The sequence below is a fragment of the Hyla sarda genome, chromosome 1 (genome assembly GCF_029499605.1).
Source record: "Hyla sarda isolate aHylSar1 chromosome 1, aHylSar1.hap1, whole genome shotgun sequence".
NCBI classification, from domain to species: Eukaryota; Metazoa; Chordata; class Amphibia; order Anura; family Hylidae; genus Hyla; species Hyla sarda.
In genome coordinates this window covers 95,808,973-95,829,629 of record NC_079189.1, presented here as the reverse complement: position 1 = coordinate 95,829,629, position 20,657 = coordinate 95,808,973, and the positions used below count along the sequence as shown (strand labels likewise).

At 44.1% G+C, this 20,657-nt stretch overlaps 1 protein-coding gene across 6 annotated transcripts in view; it reads left to right on the top strand.

The window, feature by feature from the left end:
- Window positions 1–20,657, top strand: part of LOC130301974 (izumo sperm-egg fusion protein 1-like) — a 74,013-nt gene that overhangs the window by 5,276 nt on the left and 48,080 nt on the right. Inside the window, exon 1 of one of the 6 annotated variants that reach the window (XM_056551657.1) lies at window positions 5,571–5,675. The exons of 3 other annotated variants lie outside the window; for them this stretch is intronic. In XM_056551657.1, the coding sequence (XP_056407632.1) occupies window positions 5,628–5,675 (48 nt within the window). In that variant the 5' untranslated portion in view covers window positions 5,571–5,627. Of the gene's footprint in view, window positions 1–5,570; window positions 5,676–5,865; window positions 5,980–20,657 lie in introns of those variants that run through there. 2 more of the 6 variants (XM_056551661.1, XM_056551662.1) reach the window with 2 other exon arrangements.

The window sequence follows — 20,657 nt, the reverse complement described above, 5'->3', positions numbered from 1 at the left end:
CCCTTTATATGTTAATGGTGATTTTCATTGTGTGCTGAATCCTATTTTAGATGACATTACACCACTGGGTAACTGGTTCTCACCTTTGCGCAAATACTGCAGTGAATTGGGGTTAATTGATATATAGCTTACACTATATAATGATAAGAGGATCTTTTCATGTTTTAGTGCCACTTCTAACACTGCTTCTTGGATTGATTTAGCATTTTGTAACGCTTCAGCACTTGCAGAAGTAAAAAAGCTAAAATATGTGCTTAGATCCTTGCCAGGTCATGCCCTATGGTTTTAGAACTCAAAAGAGAAGGGAAGACCAAATCGACTTTTAGCAAATTTGATTGGAGAGTAAGGTATATAGCCCCATTAAGGCAGTGAGGGGGCCGGGGGTAGGATTGTTTGAGAAGAGGAGGAAGTTGAGGAGATCTTTGTCAACTATATATTTTTTAATCTTTATAAATCCTACTCTTTACTGGAAGCATTATTCATGTTCACTTTAACTACAGAACCACAAAAGGACCCGGAGGATTTTGTTTTATGGGTGGAAATGGGGACATCTCTTTTTCAGGGAACTCTGCTCTAGGGAGCGATGGTTTCCTGTTTGAAATATGTAGAAAATTTGGTACGGTACTATTGCCTATACTTACAGAGGTTCTTAATGAATCCTGTAGTGGGGGTCCCTGCCACGACCACCACTAAGAGAGGCAATAATAATTTTGATCCTTAAAAAAAAAATTTCGAACCTGGGGTAATCCATCATAGTGAATATTATACATACTGATCAATGTGTTTTTTTTTTTTACTGGGCAAGAACATATTTGATATTTATAGGGCCTACACCACTATTTAACCCCTTAAGGACTCAGCGTTTTGCCGTTTTTGCATTTTCATTTTTTCCTTCTAAAAATCATAACGCTTTCAATTTTGCACCTAAAAATCCATATGATGGCTTATTTTTTGCGCCACCAATTCTACTTTGCAGTGACTTTAGTCATTTTACAAAAAAATCATTGTGCGACAAAATTGAAGAAAAAATTTCATTTTCTAACTTTTGGGGGCTTCCGTTTCTATGCAGTGCATTTTTTCGGCAAAAATAACACCTTATCTTTATTCTGTAGGTCCATACGGTTAAAATGATACCCTACTTATATAGGTTTGATATTGTCGTTCTACGGAAAAAAATCATTACTACATGCAGGAAAATTTATATGTTAAAAATTCTCATCTTCTAACCCCTATAACTTTTTTATTTTTCCGCGTGCGGGCCAGTATGAGGACTAATTTTTTGCGCCGTGTTCTGAAGTTTTTATCGGTACCATTTTTGTATTGATCGGACTTTTTGAATGAGAGAGGAAGGCTCTCGCTCCATCCAGTCGTTAGATGCAACTACAGGGCCTTGCAAAAGTATTCACCCCCTTGACTTTTTTTGTATTTTGGTGCCTTACAACCTGGAATAAACACAGATTGTTTGAGGATTTTAATCATTTAATTTAGAGAACATACCACAACTCTGAAGATTTTTTTTTTTATTGTGAAGCAAACAACAAATAGGACAAAATAACAGAAAAGTAAATGTGCATAACTATTCACCCCCCTAAAGTCAATACTTTGTAGAGCCACCTTTTTGCGGCAATCATAGCTCCAAGTCGCTTTGGATAAGTCTCTATGAGCTTGCCACATCTTACCACTAGGATTTTTGCCCATTCCTCCTTGCAAAACTGCTCCAGCTCCTTCAAGTTTCATGGTTTGCACTTGTGAACACAATCTTTAAGTCTGACCACAGATTTTTGATTGAATTGAGATTTGGGCTTTGTCTAGGCCTTTCCAACACATTTACACGTTTCCCCTTAACCCCTTAAGAAGTGAGCGTTTTTCCATTTTTTTCACTTACATTTTTTTCCTCCTCACCTTTTAAAAACCATAACCCTTTAAATTTTACACCACCAATTCTACTTTGTAATGACATCAGTCATTTTACCCAAAACTCAACCGCAAAAGCAAAAAAAAACAAAAAAAACATTGTGCGACAAAATAGAAAAAAACGGCCATTTTGTAACTTTTGGGGCTTCCATTTCTACACAGTGCATTTTACAGTAAAAATGACATCTTCTCTTTATTCTGTAGGTCCATACGATTAAAATGATACCCTACTTATATAGGTCTGATTTTGTTGTAGTTTTGGAAAAAACCATAATGGAAGCTAGATCCAATGTCAGACCCAAAGCCAAGGGTATTTCAGAAGAAACACCCTAGAAGGGTATTTAACCCTTCATGTTTTTAGGGATGCCGACAAAACAAAGAATGTTCCTGTGGCACCTGTTTTTGAGGTTGTAAAGTTTGTGTTGAAGAAATGCTGCAAGTTCTTTAGTGGCGGAGAGTCTGGTTTGCACAATAGAAACAGTAGAGTACAATTCTGTGAAACAGTAGAGTACAATTCTGGTCTCTGGTGATCAGGGACATCACTCTATTAATGGAGTTATGCAGCAGGTACAAGCGCTTGTCTAGTAGAGGCATTCTGAGGTTAAAATCCTCCTGGACAACTGAGAGGGCAGGAGAATGGTCAGCCCCCTCAGGGGCGGATGGGCTGCCTGGGTGGGACATAGGGGAGCCCGGAGGGAAAGAAAAGTACAGATCAGAGAGAGGCAAGGAGGACAGAGAGGCACGTAAAGCTTGGGTAAGCAGAAGAGCAGGCTGGTTGTAAGTTGTATTAGGACTCGGGTACACCCCTTTTCTTGGTATGGGATACCTGATGCTTGTAGGCACTTAGGAATTTGTCCATGATATTAACAGAGACAAAATCACATGGCATGTGGACAGTTCAGTAGCCCCGGGAAGCATTGGTATAATTTACAGAGACATCACTAGTGGTAGAGAGGAACATCAGCAGTGACAAAAGATGCATTGAGGTCGGCAAGAAAAAGGCCAGAGCAAATATGAAGGGCAAAGAGAACCGCTGAGCAGTGAGCTGATGAAAAGGTGAAAAGACAGAACAGAACAATACGTCAATCTACTGAGGAGCCACAGAAAGGAATCGGCAGCTGAGAACACATTGAACGTGGCTCCGTGTAGTGGCCACTTTCCAACAGCCAGAGATACAGTTGAGAACATCAACATCCAGTTGAGAAAGCAACAAGGCTATTCAAAAGGAATTCAGAAGCACAGCACCTCAGTTCCAAATAGAGATCCTAGGTGGCAGCAATGTATCAACAGTAAAGAACAAGGGCAGTTTACCACCTTGACAAACTTTGTACCAGCAATACAGGTCAAAGACAGAGAAACAATATACGTGGCAAGTCCAACAGAGCAGCAGGTACCTGTCCTTTCAAGCAGATGTATGGAGCACTAAAAAGGGGTGCACTGGGCTGGGTGCAGCAGGTGCCAATAGACCGATCTTAATCCAAAGAAGGCTGTGCAAGCAGATGTACTGTAAGTCTATGGTGCACACAGGAGGGGAGGGTAACAGAAGAATATATCACTCAGGCAGTTGTATGTTCGCTCTGTCATGTGGTGGCTTCTCCTCCAGCTGATGACACTGCTGAGCACAGGCACAAAGACCAGGTGGCAGCTCCATGTGAAGCAGCTGGAGGAGCACTGTGTCATAGTTCCTAACCATCCCTGATCTGGCAGGACATTCCTTGGATGGCCCCCAAATTTCCTAAAGATGCGTTACAGTTAAGGCTTGGTAAGAAGTTTGACATAGCTATGAGCCATTAGCTCCTTGCCCTGTCAATCACTCTTGTGGCCACTGGCTGCATACGCTGACAGTCAAAAGAGGCTGAACATCTGCTCCTGCACGTGACATCATTGTGCGCCGGAGCACAGTGCAAAGGATACGGCGGCTCCGGAGATTATGTCAAACGCTGTAGCGGAGAGAGTGCAGGCAAGAGAGACCCCAGGCAAGGGGGTAACCAATCTTTCACTAACCACTGGTTGCTCCTCCTTTGGTCCTGCAGCTGTACTCTGGCCTATTTGCTATGTGCCCTCTCAGCAGATTCCTCTGGTACTTCACATGGTAACTGAATCCAACATCTGTGGATGCTTATCTACATTTTGTAACCTCCCCTGCACTCCATTCATTCTCTATGGAGAGGCACTGCCTTATTAACAATAGTGTGTTGGCTACACATGTGTGATGAGTTATCAACAGTGGGAGCCACAAAGAAGACGCCAGCAGGAGCCTGTACCCAGACCAGGCAGGCAGCGCCATCAGGCCATGGCAGTTCCAGGTGGAGCACTGCAAGAAAGCATAGTGTTTCCACATGTGAGGTAGGCTGGGTTAAGAGCAGTGGTCAAGTCCTGGGGAAAAAAAGTATGGGAACTCACCCAAGATTTCCACTCAAGGGCTGGCCCTGCAGGACTCCTGCTAATGGGAACAGTGTTTCTGCTGTGGAAAAAGTGCAGGAACTTAGTTCTCACGCGTTCCTGCAGGACTTGAGCCCTGGTTAAGAGGCAGGGCTGTGGGGTCAATCATGCCCAGGAGGTAGCAAATTCAAGGGGGATTGAGAGAGACCCCACTCTGTAGGAATTGTGGCAAAAAAAACATATTAAATTCTTAGGTGCAGGAGCCTAGTAAGATTTCTTCCCCCCCCCCAAACTTTTTTGAAGTTCCCCTTCTAGGAACAGGTAGACATCCAATGCAGGCTATTTGTTATATTTACTGACCCATGTTCCTGTTGTATGATAGCATATGCTTGTGTCCTGACTAGCTACTTTTCAGTGTACCTGCATGGTAGAAACACCTAGTATTTTGTTGTAAGAGAGGAGTGGAGGGTGGGAGTGGTTGGTCATTTATTTGTTCATTGTTATTCTCTGTAGCTGTTGGCTACACTTTTTCTATGTAAAATTGGAGACATATTGTACAATTGATGTAATTATACAGTAAGCTATTGTTTTAGGTCCTTTGATCAAAAAAAAAAAAAAAAGGGAACTACAAAGTACTCTATAGATCAGTGTTTCCCAAACTTTTTCAGTTTGCGTTAGCTGAAGTTAGCACTCTTACCAAATAATTTTCCACGTAAGACATAAAAAGGCTAAAAAGAAGCAACAATCAATCAGTGGCATCTTCAGCTTATTTATGGGGGGAGGCAAACTGGGGACCAGTACAAAAGTAGGGGGGCAATAATACTGTATATGCTGCCAGGATATAATAGTGCTGCATACTGCACCACCGGGATATAACACTGTGCCTGCTGGATATAATAGTGACACATACTGTGATGCCAGGACATAATAGTGCTATACACTGTGCTGCTAAGATATAATAGTGCCATACACTGTGGTGTTAGAATATAATAGTGCCACACACTGTGCTGCCAGGGCATATTAGTGCTGCACACTGTGCTGCCAGGTTATAACAGTGCCCCACATTGTGCTGCCTGGATATAATAGTGCCCCACACTGTGCTGCCTGGATATAATAGTGCCCCACACTGTGCTGCCTGGATATAATAGTGCCCCACACTGTGCTGCCTGGATATAATAGTGCCCCACACTGTGCTGCCTGGATATAATAGTGCCCCACACTGTGCTGCCTGGATATAATAATGTATCTGCACTTCCACCTCCTGAGTCAGCCACGTCCACAGTGACAAACAGCCCTCTGCCGAGCAGGATCGGTAGACAGGACTATGTGAGATGACGGTGGTGGTGCCTTATCAGGACTTAACACCACGCTGGAACTGGGTGAGTTTCTTACATGTATACTAATTTTTGAAGACATTACCCCAAGGTTAAAGCCCTCTCTAAGCTAATTAAATTTGCCTTCCTGAAGTTCAATTTGCGGGAGATTTATCAAAACCTGTCCAGAGGAAAAGTTGTCCATAGCAACCAATCAGATCGCTTCTTTCCTTTTTAACAAGGCCTCTGCAAAATGAAAGAAGCGATCTGATTGGTTGCTATGGGCAACTGGGCAACTTTACCTCTGCACAGGGTTTGATAAATCTCCCTCAATGTTCTTGTGGCTCCTCGACAGAACAAACTATTGAAGGTCAGGTTAAAATGTATTAGAATATTGTTACTATTGCCAAGGTGCCTACCAACCTGTCCATTAGTAATTCTGTTGGGATTGATACCATACAAAATTTTCCCCCAGTTTTTAAAACATGCCCTATGTGCTCACAGAATTTCCCCAAACAAATAACAGGACAATGCAGATAAATGTACGTGGGTGGTGGTTGGCTACAACTTTTATTATTCTCTCTTTTCTTTAATATCAAAACAGATTAGAGAAATGGGGGGATTTTAGTGGTATGCCATCCCTGAACCCTTGGGGGAGGCAAATCAGCCAGAATTGGTTCAGAATTGCTGAAAATATACCGTATATACTCGAGTATAAGCAGAGTTTTTCAGCACGATTTTTCGGCTGTCCGGGCATGCTGGGAGTTGTAGTTTTGAAACATCTGGAGGTCCGCAGGTTGAAGACCACTGCTGCCTTCGACATCATCCAGAACACCCCCCCCCCCCCTCACCCCCTTTAGTTTTCTACTCACCTCCGCTCGGCGGGACGTTAGGGTGCGCTGGTCCGGGCCATCTGTGCTGCACACACCGTTCGGTGGGCCTCTTCTCCGCACTTCGGGCCCGGCCCTGGACTAGTCACGTTGCCTTGACGACGACGCACAGGGACGTTCATGAGCAACGTCCCTGTGCGTCGTCGTCAAGGCAACATCTCTATTCCGGGCCCGAAGCGCGGAGAAGGGGCCCCCCGGTGAAGATGGACAGCCCGGAACAACTATCCCTCCCCATCGGACAGTCCCTGCAGCACAGATGGCCCGAACCAGCGCACCCTAACGTCCCACCGAGCGGAGGCGAGTAGAAAACTAAAGGGGGTGAGGGGGGGGGGTCTGAATGATGTCGAAGGCCGCAGTGGTCTTCACCTGCGGACCTCCAGATGTTTCAAAACTACAACTCCCAGCATGCCCGGACAGCCATCTCATGGTGGGAGTTGTAGTTTTGCAACATCTGGAGGTCCGCAGGTTGAAGACCACTGAGGGGATTGACAGGCGGTGATGATGAAGGGGGGGGCTGATGACAGGTGGTGATGATGAAGGGGGGGTGGGATGATGACAAGGGGATGATGACAGGTGGTGATGATGAAGGGGGGTTGTGGGATGATGACAGGGGATGATGACAGGCGGTGATGATGAAGGGGTGTGTGGGATGATGACAGGGTAATGATGACAGGCGGTGATGGTGAAGGGGGGGGTGGGATGATGACAGGCGGTGATGATGAAGGGGGGGGTGGGCTGATGACAGGTGGTGATGATGAAGGGGGGTGTGGGATGATGACAGGCGTTGATGATGAAGGGGGATGATGACAGGGTAATGGTGAAGGGGGGGATTATGACAGGCGGTGATGATGAAGCTGGGATGATGACAGAGTGATGATGATGAGGGTGTTAATGAAGGGGGTCTGGATGATGACAGGGGGGATGATGTATTTCCCACCCTAGGCTTATTGTCGAGTCAATAACTTTTCCTGGGTTTTTGGGGTGAATTTAGGGGCCTCGGCTTATATTCGGGTCAGCTTATACTCGTGTATATACGGCCCCGGAATAGTCACGTTGCCTTGACGACGACGCACAGGGACGTTCATGAGCAACGTCCCTGTACGTCGTCGTCAAGGCAACGTCTCTATTCCGGGCCCGAAGCGCGGAAAAGGGGCCCCCCCGGTGAAGATGGACAGCCCGGAACGACTATCCCTCCCCACCGGACGGTCCCTGCAGCACAGATGGCCCGGACCAGCGCACCCTAACGTCCCGCCGAGCGGAGGTGAGTAGAAAACTAAAGGGGGTGAGGGGGGGGGGTCTGGATGATGTCGAAGGCCGCAGTGGTCTTCAACCTGCGGACCTCCAGATGTTTCAAAACTACAACTCCCAGCATGCCCGGACAGCCAATGGCTGTCCGGGCATGCTGGGAGTTGTAGTTTTGCAACATCTGGAGGTCCGCAGGTTGAAGACCACTGAGAGGATTGACAGGTGGTGATGATGAAGGGGGGGGCTGATGACAGGTGGTGATGATGACAAGCGGTGATGATGAAGGTGGGTGTGGGATGATGACAGGCGGTGATGATGAAGGGGGGATGATGAAGGGGGGATGATGACAGGGTAATGGTGAAGGGGGGATGATGACAGGTGGTGATGATGACAAGCGGTGATGATGAAGGGGGGTGTGGGATGATGACAGGCGGTGATGATGAAGGGGGGATGATGACAGAGTGATGATGATGAGGGTGTTAATGACGGGGGTCTGGATGATGACAGGGGGGATGATGTATTTCCCACCCAAGGCTTATAGTCGAGTCAATAACTTTTCCTGGGTTTTGGGGTGAAATTAGGGGCCTCGGCTTATATTTGGGTCGGCTTATACTCGAGTATATACGGTAAAATATTTCCTGCTCCTATTATATTTTTAAAACTCTCAGTAAGTCCCTTTAATTCTATGTATAAAGTGAAATTATACCCCTACCAAAACCACTACAACAGATGACCATTAAACAAGTATATCTTTATTGAAAAATCCAAGAAAAAAATAAGTTAGACCTAAAATGGCACCATATCCAATCCCTTCCGGGACACACAAGATTGGAAAGCAGGTAAATCAAAAATAATAAACCACTTTGTATATCTCACCATCTAAGGGTATACCTAGAAAAAACATAAATAAAGTGCACAGTGCAATGGTAACCAAATAGCAGTCCCAAAGATGATAAGTAAAGTAACAAAAATCCCGATATCTGACATGAAAACAAGCCTTACCAAGGTATGTGGAGACCTCAAAATATGTTTCGCTCAACTGGGCTTCCTCAGATTTTTGGAGTAGTATAAAGTTAACTGTGACATTTAAAAGTGAATATCATTGCATCCCAGAGCATTGTTGGACGATGTAGGCAGATAATGTCATCATGAAATTTCCCCCAATATTTTCAGTTGCTTGTGGGTTACAATGCCTCATTTTTATGACATCACACAGACTATTATGTTGACGCTATCATGAGACATATTTAAAAACCTGCTTAGTTTTACTTAGACTAGACAGTCTAAGATTGTGCCAGATTTTTAACAGTGACTCAGGCTGAAAATCTGGTGTAGTTTACACTGTGTGCTCAATTTACATCACCTCTGAGGTGGCAAAGTTAAAGGGGTTATCCAGGGAAAAACTTTTTTTTATATATCAACTGGCTCCAGAAAGTTAAACAGATTTGTAAATTACTTCAATTAAAAAATCTTAATTCTTTCAGTACTTATGAGCTTCTGAAGTTAAGGTTGTTCTTTTCCGTCTAAGTGCTTACACAACAAAAGGCAAATTCATTGTTAAATATTCCCCCATTTCCCTTAAGACAGTGGGAGAGATATTCAAAAACTACTGTAATTTCTGTTTCAGCTAAAATAATTACACTTTTATGGATTTATGGATATATCATCTTAACAGTAAGCAACTCTCTGGACCTAAAGGGGAACTTCGGTGGAAACAAGTAGAAAACAAATGTTTTCAATTCAACTGCTGCCTGAAAGTTAAACAGATTTTTAAATTACTTCTATTAAAAAATCTTAATCCTTCCAGTACTTATTAGTTGCTGAATACTACAGAGGAAATTGTTTTCTTTTTGCAACATAGTGCTCTCTGCTGAATCAAGACCACAGTGTTCTCTGCTGACACCTCTGTCCATTTTAGGAACTGACCAGGGCAGCATATGTTTGCTATGGGGATTTTCTCCTACTCTGGATAGTTCTTAAAATGGACAGAGATGTCAGCAGAGAGCACTGTGTTCCAAAAAGAAAAGAATTTCCTTTGTAGTATTCAGCAACTAATAAGTACTGTAAGGATTAAGATTTTTTCATAGAAGTAATTTACAAATCTGTTCAACTTTCTTGCACCAGTTCATTTGAAAAGATTTTTTCTCCACCGGAGTACCCCTTTAATGAGGGATTCTCATTCTCTGCATTTCTGGAGTGAAGAAAAATTGAGAAATAATAACAAGTTTGATACACACTATGGCCATGATTTCTTAAGAGTGGAGTGTAGGTTTTGTTGTGTTTTTTGCTGTTTCGATCTTTTTTTTCCATGGTATTTACTAATTTACTTCACTTGTGGACACTTTATACATGCTTTAAAATGTAGGGTTTTCTTCCCAGAAAATTCACATGATTTTCAGAGTTGTTTTCATAAAAGACGAGTGATTTTGGATGAAATGTAGGGAACATGCCTCTTATCCCGAAAACCATGCCCATTTTGTAGGTTTTCTTTTCCCCTCTCTGAGTGTTTCTGATTCTGTTGGGTCTTTTCTGTTGCACATTCAGAATTGACACGCAATTTAGGTGCACAACCCGACAAAAAGAGTTGGAATGCTGTTAGCAAATGAGGGCCTATATATGCTGCGCATGGTGGAATCATATATAAAAAAAACTACATGATGTCATCAGGGCCGGATTAAGAGCATCATGGGCCTGGTGCTGAGAATTTTTCTGGGCCTTTTTATAAAAGGTATCACTCCTATCCTTATATAGTGATCCAGACACTGATGGTTATACGGTATAACTCATTTCCTTATATAGTAGCTCCCCACTTTAGGTGCAGTATAGTTCCCCCACATTAGGTGTAGTATAGCTCTCCACATTAGGTGCAGTATAGTTCCCCAACATTAGGTGCAGTACAGTTCCCCCCCATTAGGTGCAGTACAGTTCCCCAACATTAGGTGCAGTATAGTTCCCCCACATTTGGTGCAGTATAGCTCCCCACATTAGGTGCAGTATAGTTCCCCTACATTAGGTGCAGTATAGTTCCCCCACATTAGGTGCAGTATAGTTCCCCCACATTAGGTGCAGTATAGCTCCCCACATTAGATGCAGTATAGCTCCCCACATAAGGTGCAGTATAGCTCCCCACATTAGGTGCAGTATAGTTCCCCCACATTAGGTGCAGTATAGCTCCCCACATTAGGTGCAGTATAGTTCCCCACATTAGGTGCAGTATAGTTCTCCGCATTAGGTACAGTATAGTTCTCCACATTAGGTGCAGTATAGTTCCCCACATTAGGTGCAGTATAGTTCCCCCACATTTGATGCACTATAGCTCCGCACATTAGGTGCAGTATAGTTCCCCCACATTAGCTGCAGTATAGTTCCCCCACATTAGGTGCAGTATAGTTCCCCCACATTAGGTGCAGTATAGTTCACCCACATTAGGTGCAGTATAGCTCCCCACATTAGGCGCAGTATAGTTCCCCCACATTCGATGCAGTATAGCTCCCCACATTCGGTGCAGTATAGTTCCCCACATTTCGTGCAGTATAGTTCTCCACATTAGGTGCAGTATAGTTCTCCACATTAGGTGCAGTATAGTTCCCCACATTAGGTGCAGTATAGTTCTCCACATTAGGTGCAGTATAGTTCCCCCACATTAGGTGCAGTATAGTTCCCCACATTAGGTGCAGTATAGTTCCCCACATTAGGTGCAGTATAGCTCCCCACATTAGGTGCAGTATAGTTCCCCCCACATTAGGTGCAGTATAGTCCCCCACATTAGGTGCAGTACAGTTCTCCACATTAGGTGCAGTATAGTTCTCCACATTAGGTGCAGTATAGTTCCCCCACATTAGGTGCAGTATAGCTCCCCACATTAGGTGCAGTATAGTTCTCCCACATTAGGTGCAGTATAGCTCCCCACATTAGGTGCAGTATAGTTCCCCCCACATTAGGTGCAGTATAGTCCCCCACATTAGGTGCAGTATAGTTCTCCACATTAGGTGCAGTATAGTTCACCCACATTAGGTGCAGTATAGCTCCCCACATTAGGCGCAGTATAGTTCCCCCACATTCGATGCAGTATAGCTCCCCACATTCGGTGCAGTATAGTTCCCCACATTACGTGCAGTATAGTTCTCCACATTAGGTGCATTATAGTTCTCCACATTAGGTGCAGTATAGTTCCCCACATTAGGTGCAGTATAGTTCTCCACATTAGGTGCAGTATAGTTCCCCCACATTAGGTGCAGTATAGTCCCCCACATTAGGTGCAGTATAGTTCTCCACATTAGGTGCAGTATAGTTCTCCACATTAGGTGCAGTATAGTTCCCCCACATTAGGTGCAGTATAGCTCCCCACATTAGGTGCAGTATAGTTCCCCACATTAGGTGCAGTATAGTTCTCCCACATTAGGTGCAGTATAGCTCCCCACATTAGGTGCAGTATAGTTCCCCCCACATTAGGTGCAGTATAGTCCCCCACATTAGGTGCAGTATAGTTCCCCCACATTAGGTGCAGTATAGTTCCCCACATTAGGTGCAGTATAGTTCCCCACATTAGGTGCAGTATAGCTCCCCACATTAGGTGCAGTATAGTTCCCCCCACATTAGGTGCAGTATAGTCCCCCACATTAGGTGCAGTATAGTTCTCCACATTAGGTGCAGTATAGTTCTCCACATTAGGTGCAGTATAGTTCCCCCACATTAGGTGCAGTATAGCTCCCCACATTAGGTGCAGTATAGTTCCCCACATTAGGTGCAGTATAGTTCTCCCACATTAGGTGCAGTATAGCTCCCCACATTAGGTGCAGTATAGTTCCCCCCACATTAGGTGCAGTATAGTCCCCCACATTAGGTGCAGTATAGTTCTCCACATTAGGTGCAGTATAGTTCTCCACATTAGGTGCAGTATAGTTCCCCACATTAGGTGCAGTATAGTTCCCCACATTAGGTGCAGTATAGTTCCCCCACATTAGGTGCAGTATAGTTCCCCCACATTAGGTGCAGTATAGTTCCCCCACATTAGGTGCAGTATAGTTCCCCCACATTAGGTGCAGTATAGTTCTCCAACATTAGGTGCAGTATAGCTCCCCACATTAGGTGCAGTATAGTTCCCCCCACATTAGGTGCAGTATAGTCCCCCACATTAGGTGCAGTATAGTTCCCCACATTAGGTGCAGTATAGTTCCCCCACATTAGGTGCAGTATAGTTCCCCCACATTAGGTGCAGTATAGTTCCCCCACATTAGGTGCAGTATAGTTCCTCCACATTAGGTGCAGTATAGTCCCCCACATTAGATGCAGTATAGTTCCCTTACAGACATACAGCCTCCAGCCATAGACAGTGTATGGCTGGAGGCTGTATGACTGTGTACTGCCACACTTTAGTGTTCCGACCACCACTCCTCCAGTCGGGGGTCACAATCTACTGCTATGGCCTACAGGCCAGAGCAGTAGGTCCCGGGATCGGAGGAGTGGTGGTCGGAACACTGAAGATGACATACAACAGACGCACATGCGTCCTCCTCCTCGCTGCTCCACTCCGCTCTTGCCATGGGCGCACGCACGGGACATCAGTGACGTCCTTGCGTGCGCTGCCTCCCGGCGGCCCCTGCGTTTTTAAAGTTGACATGGGGACCGCCGCAGAGAGGTAACTGTCGGGACATCCTTGTGTCCCGAAAAGATCTTCCGGGACACAGGGATGTCCAGAGTTGCAGTCTTGCAGCACGGGCGACTCCGCTCCTAAACAGCCTTTTTGGCGGCTGGCTGGGCCAATTTTACTGTAGGGGCCTGGAGCTACAGCTCAATCAGCCCCTTCATTAATCCGGCCCTGGATCTCTTACATAAGAGTAAAAAAAAGATTACGGTGACAGAGAAGGTTAGCCAGTAATACAAGTTGATGAAAACATGAAGAAATAGGAGACATATGAGTGAAGATATCAGAAACTAGTTAGTAATATAAATTGATGAAGATATGAAGAAATATGAGATAAACTAGTGAATATGTCATGAATTGGTACAATATGATGACAAGAAATAGGGTATAAACTTTCAATATACTCACCTTGATGCAATGATGAAGAATCCTGTATTGTGGATGAGATCTATAAATATAATGAACCTAAATGACTAAAAATCAAATATGAAAAGAAAGTAATGAATCAATGAGAATAAATTATATTATGAATATAAACTAAAATGTGAAAAATTAAACTTGAACTAAAAAAAAGAAAAAATTTAACATGAATAGCATATGAAAAAGTATAGAAGAGGACATATAGGTAGTTATGTCTACCAATATATAAATATATTCTTTTCTCTACAATTATATATATCTTAAGATGTGTTTCAAATTCATCATACATATCATACCTGTCTCCTACCTAATCATATACCCTATGAGGATTCAATCATATATCCTATGATGTGTCTCATATATGTCATGAAAATCATACATTCTATGAGGTGTCTTATATTTGTCATAAATCATGGATAATGATGAAACCTGGCAGAAGATCACCATATATATCTATAACTTGCCCTTATTATCTATTACCTGTCCCTGACATCCAGATGTCCTACTCTTCGAATCATTTCTTATCATTAGAACCACATATATAGAAGTGATACATGACGCATGCATGGGACGGGGGATGCTAGAGACAGGAGATACCTTGAATTATAAGCGCAGAAACAGTGCGCAGGTGATGTAAAGTTTACCTCAATCCGTAGAAAACTTAGAGCCCATGCGCAGCACTACGCTGACAGTGTAGGGCTAACGTAGGCAGCGTTAGGAGCATAGCGCTTGCATAAACCTGCGCTTGCATAGTTGTCCGTACTGTGCAAGCAGTTTTCTACAATTCGTAGAAAACTAAGAGCGCATGCGCAGCTTTCCTCTGATATGCAGTTAGCGTAGGGAGGCTAGAGTAAGTTAGCACATGCGTAGTTGTTCAGAGTAGTTCGTAGAAAACTGTGTGCGTATGCGTATGTAGTTAGAGTAGGTAGCGTAGTGTAGAAGGCAGGGAGAGAGGGAAACCAGCGTAGGCTTAGCATAGTTTAACATTAGTGTAGCATCGCTAGCTTAAATTGTAACGTAGTTAGCGTAGCTTAGGTTTTATAGTGAAAGGAGGTAGGTTATAGGTTTTAAAGTAAAGGGACTAGAAATCCCAGCATGCCCAGCCATGCTGGCAGTTGTAGTTTTGCATGTTTTACAGTGAAGGGACCACAACTCCCAGCATGCCCAGACAGCTAAAGGCTGTCCAGGCAGGATGGGAGATGTAGTTTTACACAGGTATAGAGTAGTTAGCGTAGTGTTGTGTTAGTGCAGTTTTAGCGTAGTTAGCATAGTGTTGTGTAAGCGCACTTTTAGCGTAGTTAGCATAGCGTTGTGTTAGCGCAGTTTTAGAGTAGTTAGCGTAGTGTAGTGTTATTGCAGTTTTAGCGTAGATAGCTTAGCCTAATGTTAGCACAGTTTTAGCGTATTTAACATAGTTTAAGCACAATATTAACGTATTTAGCGTAGTGTAGTGTTAGCGCAGTTTTAGAGTAGTTAGTATAGCGTTGTGTTAGCACAGTTTTATAATAGTTAGCACAGCGTAGTGTTAGCACAGTCTTAGTGTAGTTAGTGTAGCGAAGTGTTAGCGCAGTTTTAGCGTAGATAGCGTAGCATAATATTAGCACAGTTTTAGCATATTAAGCATAGTTTAAGCACAGTATTAACATTTAGCGTAGTGCGTAGTGTAGTGTTAGCACAGTCTTAGTGTAGTTAGTGTAGCGTAGTGTTAGCGCAGTTTTAACGTAGTTAGCGTAGCGTAATGTTAGCGCAGTTTTAGCGTAGTGTTAGTGCAGTTTTAGAGAAGTTAGTGCAGCGTAGTGTTGGCGCAGTTTTAGAGTAGATAGCGTAGCTTAATGTTAGCACAGTTTTAGCGTATTTTGCATAGTTTTAGCACAGTATTAATGTATTTAGTGTAGTGTTAGCCAGTTTTAGCATAGTTAGCGCAGCGTAGTGTTAGCACAGTCTTAGCGTAATTAGTGTAGCGTAGTGTTAGCGCAGTTTTAGCGTAGATAGCGTAACATAATGTTAGCTAAGTTTTAGCGTATTAAGCATAGTTTAAGCACAGTATTAACATTTAGCGTAGTGTAGTGTTAGCGCAGTTTTAGCACAGTTAGCATAGCGTTGTATTAGCGCAGTTTTAGCATAGTGTAGTGTTAGCACAGTCTTAGCGTAGTTAGTGTAGCGTAGTGTTAGCGCAGTTTTAACGTAGTTAGCGTAGCGTAATGTTAGCGCAGTTTTTGCGTAGTGTAGTGTTAGCGCAGTTTTAGAGAAGTTAGCGCAGCGTAGTGTTAGCGCAGTTTTAGCGTAGATAGCGTAGCTTAATGTTAGCACAGTTTCAGCGTATTTTGCATAGTTTAAGCACAGTATGAACTTATTTAGCGTAGTGTAGTGTTAGGTCAGTTTTAGTGTAGTTAGCGTAGCATTGTGTTAGCGCAGTTTTAGAGTAGATAGTGTAACATAATGTTAGCTAAGTTTTAGCGTATTAAGCATAGTTTAAGCACAGTATTAACGTATTTAGCATAGTGTAGTGTTAGCACAGTTTTAGCGTAGTTAGCATAGCGTTGTGTTAGGGCAGTTTTAGTGTAGTTAGAGCATCGTAGTGTTAGCGCAGTTTTAGTGTAGCTAGCGTAGTGTTAGCACAGCTTTAGTGTAGTTAGCGCAGCGTAGTGTTAGCACAGTCTTAGCGTAGTTGGTGTAGCGTAGTGCTAGCGCAGTTTTAGCGTAGTTAGTGTAGCGTAGTGTTAGCGCTTTTTAAGCATATTTAGCGCAGTGTAGTATTAGCGCAGTTTTAACGTATTTAGCGTAGTGTAGTGTTAGCACAGTTTTAGCATAGTTAGCGTAGTGTTGGCGCAGTTTTAGCGCAGTTCGTGAAGCCTAGTGTTAGCACAGTTTTAGCGTAGTTAGCGTAGTGTTAGGGTAGTTTTAGCATTGTTAGTGTAGCGTAGTGTTAGCGCAGTTTTAGCATAGTTAGCGTAGCTTAGTTTTAGCGTAGTTAGCGTAGTGTTAGCATAGTTTTAGCGTAGTTAGCATAGCGAAGTTTTAACTCAGTTTTACACAGGTGTAGTGTAGTTAGCGTAGCATAGTGTTAGTGCAGTATTACACATTTGTGGCGTAGTTAGTGTAGCGTAGTATTAGCGCAGTTTTCGAGTAGTTAGCGTAGCGTATTTTTAGGGTAGAAAGCATAGAGTTAGTGTAGTATTACACAGGTGTAGCGTAGTTAGTATAGTGTTAGCGCAGTTTTACACAGGTATAATGTAGCTAACTTAGTTTTACAGGAAGAAAAAGCGTAGTTTAGAGAGTGTAGCGTAGGGTGTAGTTTAGCTTAGTTATACAGTGAAGGGGCTGCGACTCCCAGTATTCCCAGACAGCCAAAGGCAGGAGGTAGTTTTGCAAAAGTAGCAGAGGCAATTGCACTCTGCTACGTTAATGTAGCAGAGGCCATTGTGCTCTGCTACATTAAAGTAGCAGAGGCCATTGTGCTCTGCTACCTTAACGTAGCAGAGGGGAGTACATCTTTGTACATTAAAGTAGCAGAGGCAGTTGCGCTAGTTAGTTTATTAGGGGTATACAGCCATCTATATAAATGGCTGTATACGGTGATCAGAAGGCCACTTACCCATCTCCATTCCTGCTCCATCACTAGATGAGGATCTCCAGGTAAGAACCCACAAAAATGTACTTAACCATTTTTTTGTGTTTTTCTTCTCTTCTCGTTTCAGATACGTGAATGCGGAGGACTACATCAGATTCGGTGGACTACGACAATGACCTGCATTTTTTTTTCGTTTTGTTTTAGTAAAGTGGTTAATGAGGGCTGTGTGGGAATGTTTTTCCTATTAAAAATGTTTTAACTTGTGTGTGTTTTTTTTTTTTAAATTACTTTACAGGCTTAGTAGTGAAAGCCGTCTTGTAGACGGAGTCCATTACTAAGCCGGGGCTTAGCGTTAGCCCCAAAAACAGCTAGCGCTAACCCCCAATTATTGCCCTAGTACCCACCACCACAGGAGTTCCAGGAAAAGCCAATACCAACAGGCCCAGAGCGTCAAATATGGCACTCTTGGGCCTAAGCTTTAACAGGCTGGCGTTATTTAGGCTGGGGAGGGCCAGTAACAATGGTCCTCACCCACCCTGGTAACGTCAGGCTGTTGCTGTTTAGTTGGTATCTTGCTGAAAATGAAAAGAAGAGGAACCACACGCGTTTTTTTTTATGTATTTATTTAAAAAAATGTGTGTGGTTCCCTGCCTTTTCATTTTCAGCGAGATACTATCCAAACAGCCACAGCCTGATGTTACCAGGGTGGGTGAGGACCATTGCCCACTACTAAACCTGTAAAGTAATAAAAAAAAACACAAACACACAAGTTAAAACATTTTTATTAGGAAAAACACTCCCCCACAGCCCTCGTTAACCATTTTATTTAAAAACAAAACAAAAAAAAATGCAGGTCATCGTTGCAGTCCACCGAATCTGACGTAGTCCTTCTCATTCACCTATCTGAAACGAGAAGAGAAGAAAAACACAAAAAAATTGGTTACTACATTTTTGGAGGTTCTTCCCCTGGAGAGCCTAACTTACAACCCCTTTTCCAGCTTTGACATCTTCCTGTGTTGCTCCACATCTAGTGACAGAGGTGGGTAAGTGGCCTTCTGATCACCGTATACAGCCATCTATATAGATAGCTGTATACCCCCAATGAACTAATTAGCGTAGCTCAGGGCGCACTTGCCTCTGCTACATTAACGTAGCAGAGCGCAATGGCCTCTGCTTCATTAACATAGCTGAGCGCAACTGTCTCTGCTTCTTTAATGTACAAGGACGTACTCGCCTCTGCTACATTAACGTAGCAGAGCACAATGGCTTCTGCCACTTTAATGTAGCAGAGCGCAATGGCCTCTGCTACTCTTTGCATAACTACAACTCCCATCCTGCCTTTGGCTGTCAGGGCATGCTGGGAGTTGTAGCCCCATTCACTGTATGACTAAGCTAAGCTACACCCTACGCTACACTCTCTAAACTACGCTTTATCTGCCTTTACACACCTGTGTAAAACTACACTAAAACTACGCTAACACTATGCTATGCTAACTACGCTAAAACTGCTCTAACACTACGCTAACTACGCTAAAAATGCGTTGACACTACGTTACACTAATTACGCTAAGACTGCGCTAACACTACGCTGCACTAACTACTGTAAAACTGCACAAACACTACACTACACTAACTACTCTAAAACTGCGCTAACACTACGCTGCGCTAACTACACTAAAACTGTGTCAACACTATGCTGCGCGAACTACTCTAAAACTGTGCTAACACTACAATACACTAAAACTGCGAAGACACTACGCTACGCTAACTACGCTACAAAAGAGCGTACGAAAGTTAATTTTATTTTTTACTTTGCAGTGGTCAGGGATTTATCAAGTGTGAAAGTCGCACAAAAAGTTGCAAGCCCTCAAAAACTGCGTAAATGTAAGCCACCCCGGAGTTTGCTTACAAAACGGCTTTTGAGAGCAAATTTTATATTTCCTGTTGGTAGCCGAGATCACAGCTGCAGCGGGAAATATATTGCAACTCTACAAAGGAGCCCGGGCTGGCATCACTCTGCAGCTGCCCGGCTCTGTCTGATTTTAACCCCGCTACCCTAACTTAATGACATCCCCCTGGTCCCCCACCCGCCTGTGCGTCGCTGGCAGGTGGAAGACAAGGGGGAGTGGGGGTTATGTAAAGCAGTGTCCCCATCCCCATCATTATATTAGGGTAGCGGGGATAGAATCGGAGGAACCCGGGCGACTGCAGAGTGAGGCCAGCCCGGGCTCCTTTTAACATACCTCTGCGCCGCGGAGTTTCTATTTCCCCTAATGTAATTTCATATTTCCCGCTTGGTCCCGTTATTGGCCAGGACCGAGCAGCCAATCACGGGACCCAGCGGGAAATTTGATATTACATTAGGGACTAAAAGCTCCGTGGCTCCGCTAGATGTTAAAAGGAGCCTGAGCTGGCATCAGTCTTCAGCCGCCCGGGCTCCTCATATATCCATCGGCGCCATGGAAAGGAGGTAAGGGCTGAACCTTTGCTGTTTATTGTACTGTCATGCTTTGTGTGACTGTAATTTATTGTATGACTTGTAATGACTGAACGGACAATAAAGCTCTTTCAATAATGTTAAGGAGCCCGGGCTAGCCTCACTTCAGCCACCCGGGCTCCGTCAACTATTATCTTTGCAGCGCCTGGTAAGGCTGACATAACTCTGCAGCTGCCCGGGACTCCCACAGCCGGGCAGGGAGATGTGTAGGTGCCATCCCTCAGCACTGCGGTACACGCCAAGAGATGGCAGGGATGGCTTCTGCACATCTCCCTGCCCGGCTACGGGAGTCCCGGGCGGCTGCAGTATTATGTCAGCCCAGGCTCCTTACCACAGCGCCGCAGAGTTTAGTGTAATTTCAAATTACCCGCTGGGTCCCGTGTCACGTGACCCGGTGGGAAATATGAAATTACAGTGATTCTCTGATCACTGCAGCCAGGGAGCAAAGCGCATTACCACCCGCTTCCCTGGCTGGCACGACTACAACTCCCAGCATGTCCTTACAGTAAGGGCATGCTGGCAGAGTTGTAGGGGGGGGTGGGGGCGGGTGACAAGCTTGTCACCTGCCGAACAACTACATGTCCCAGCATGCCCTTACAGTAAGGATATGCTGGGAGTTGTAGTCATGTGGTGCGGGAGATTGTCCCCCCCCCCTCCCTACAACTCCCAGCATGTCTTTACTGTAAGGGTATGCTGGGAGTTGTAGTTGTGCGGCAGGGGGCAGGTGACAGGCTTGTCTACCCCCCCCCCCCCTTACAACTCCCAGCATGCCCTTACAGTA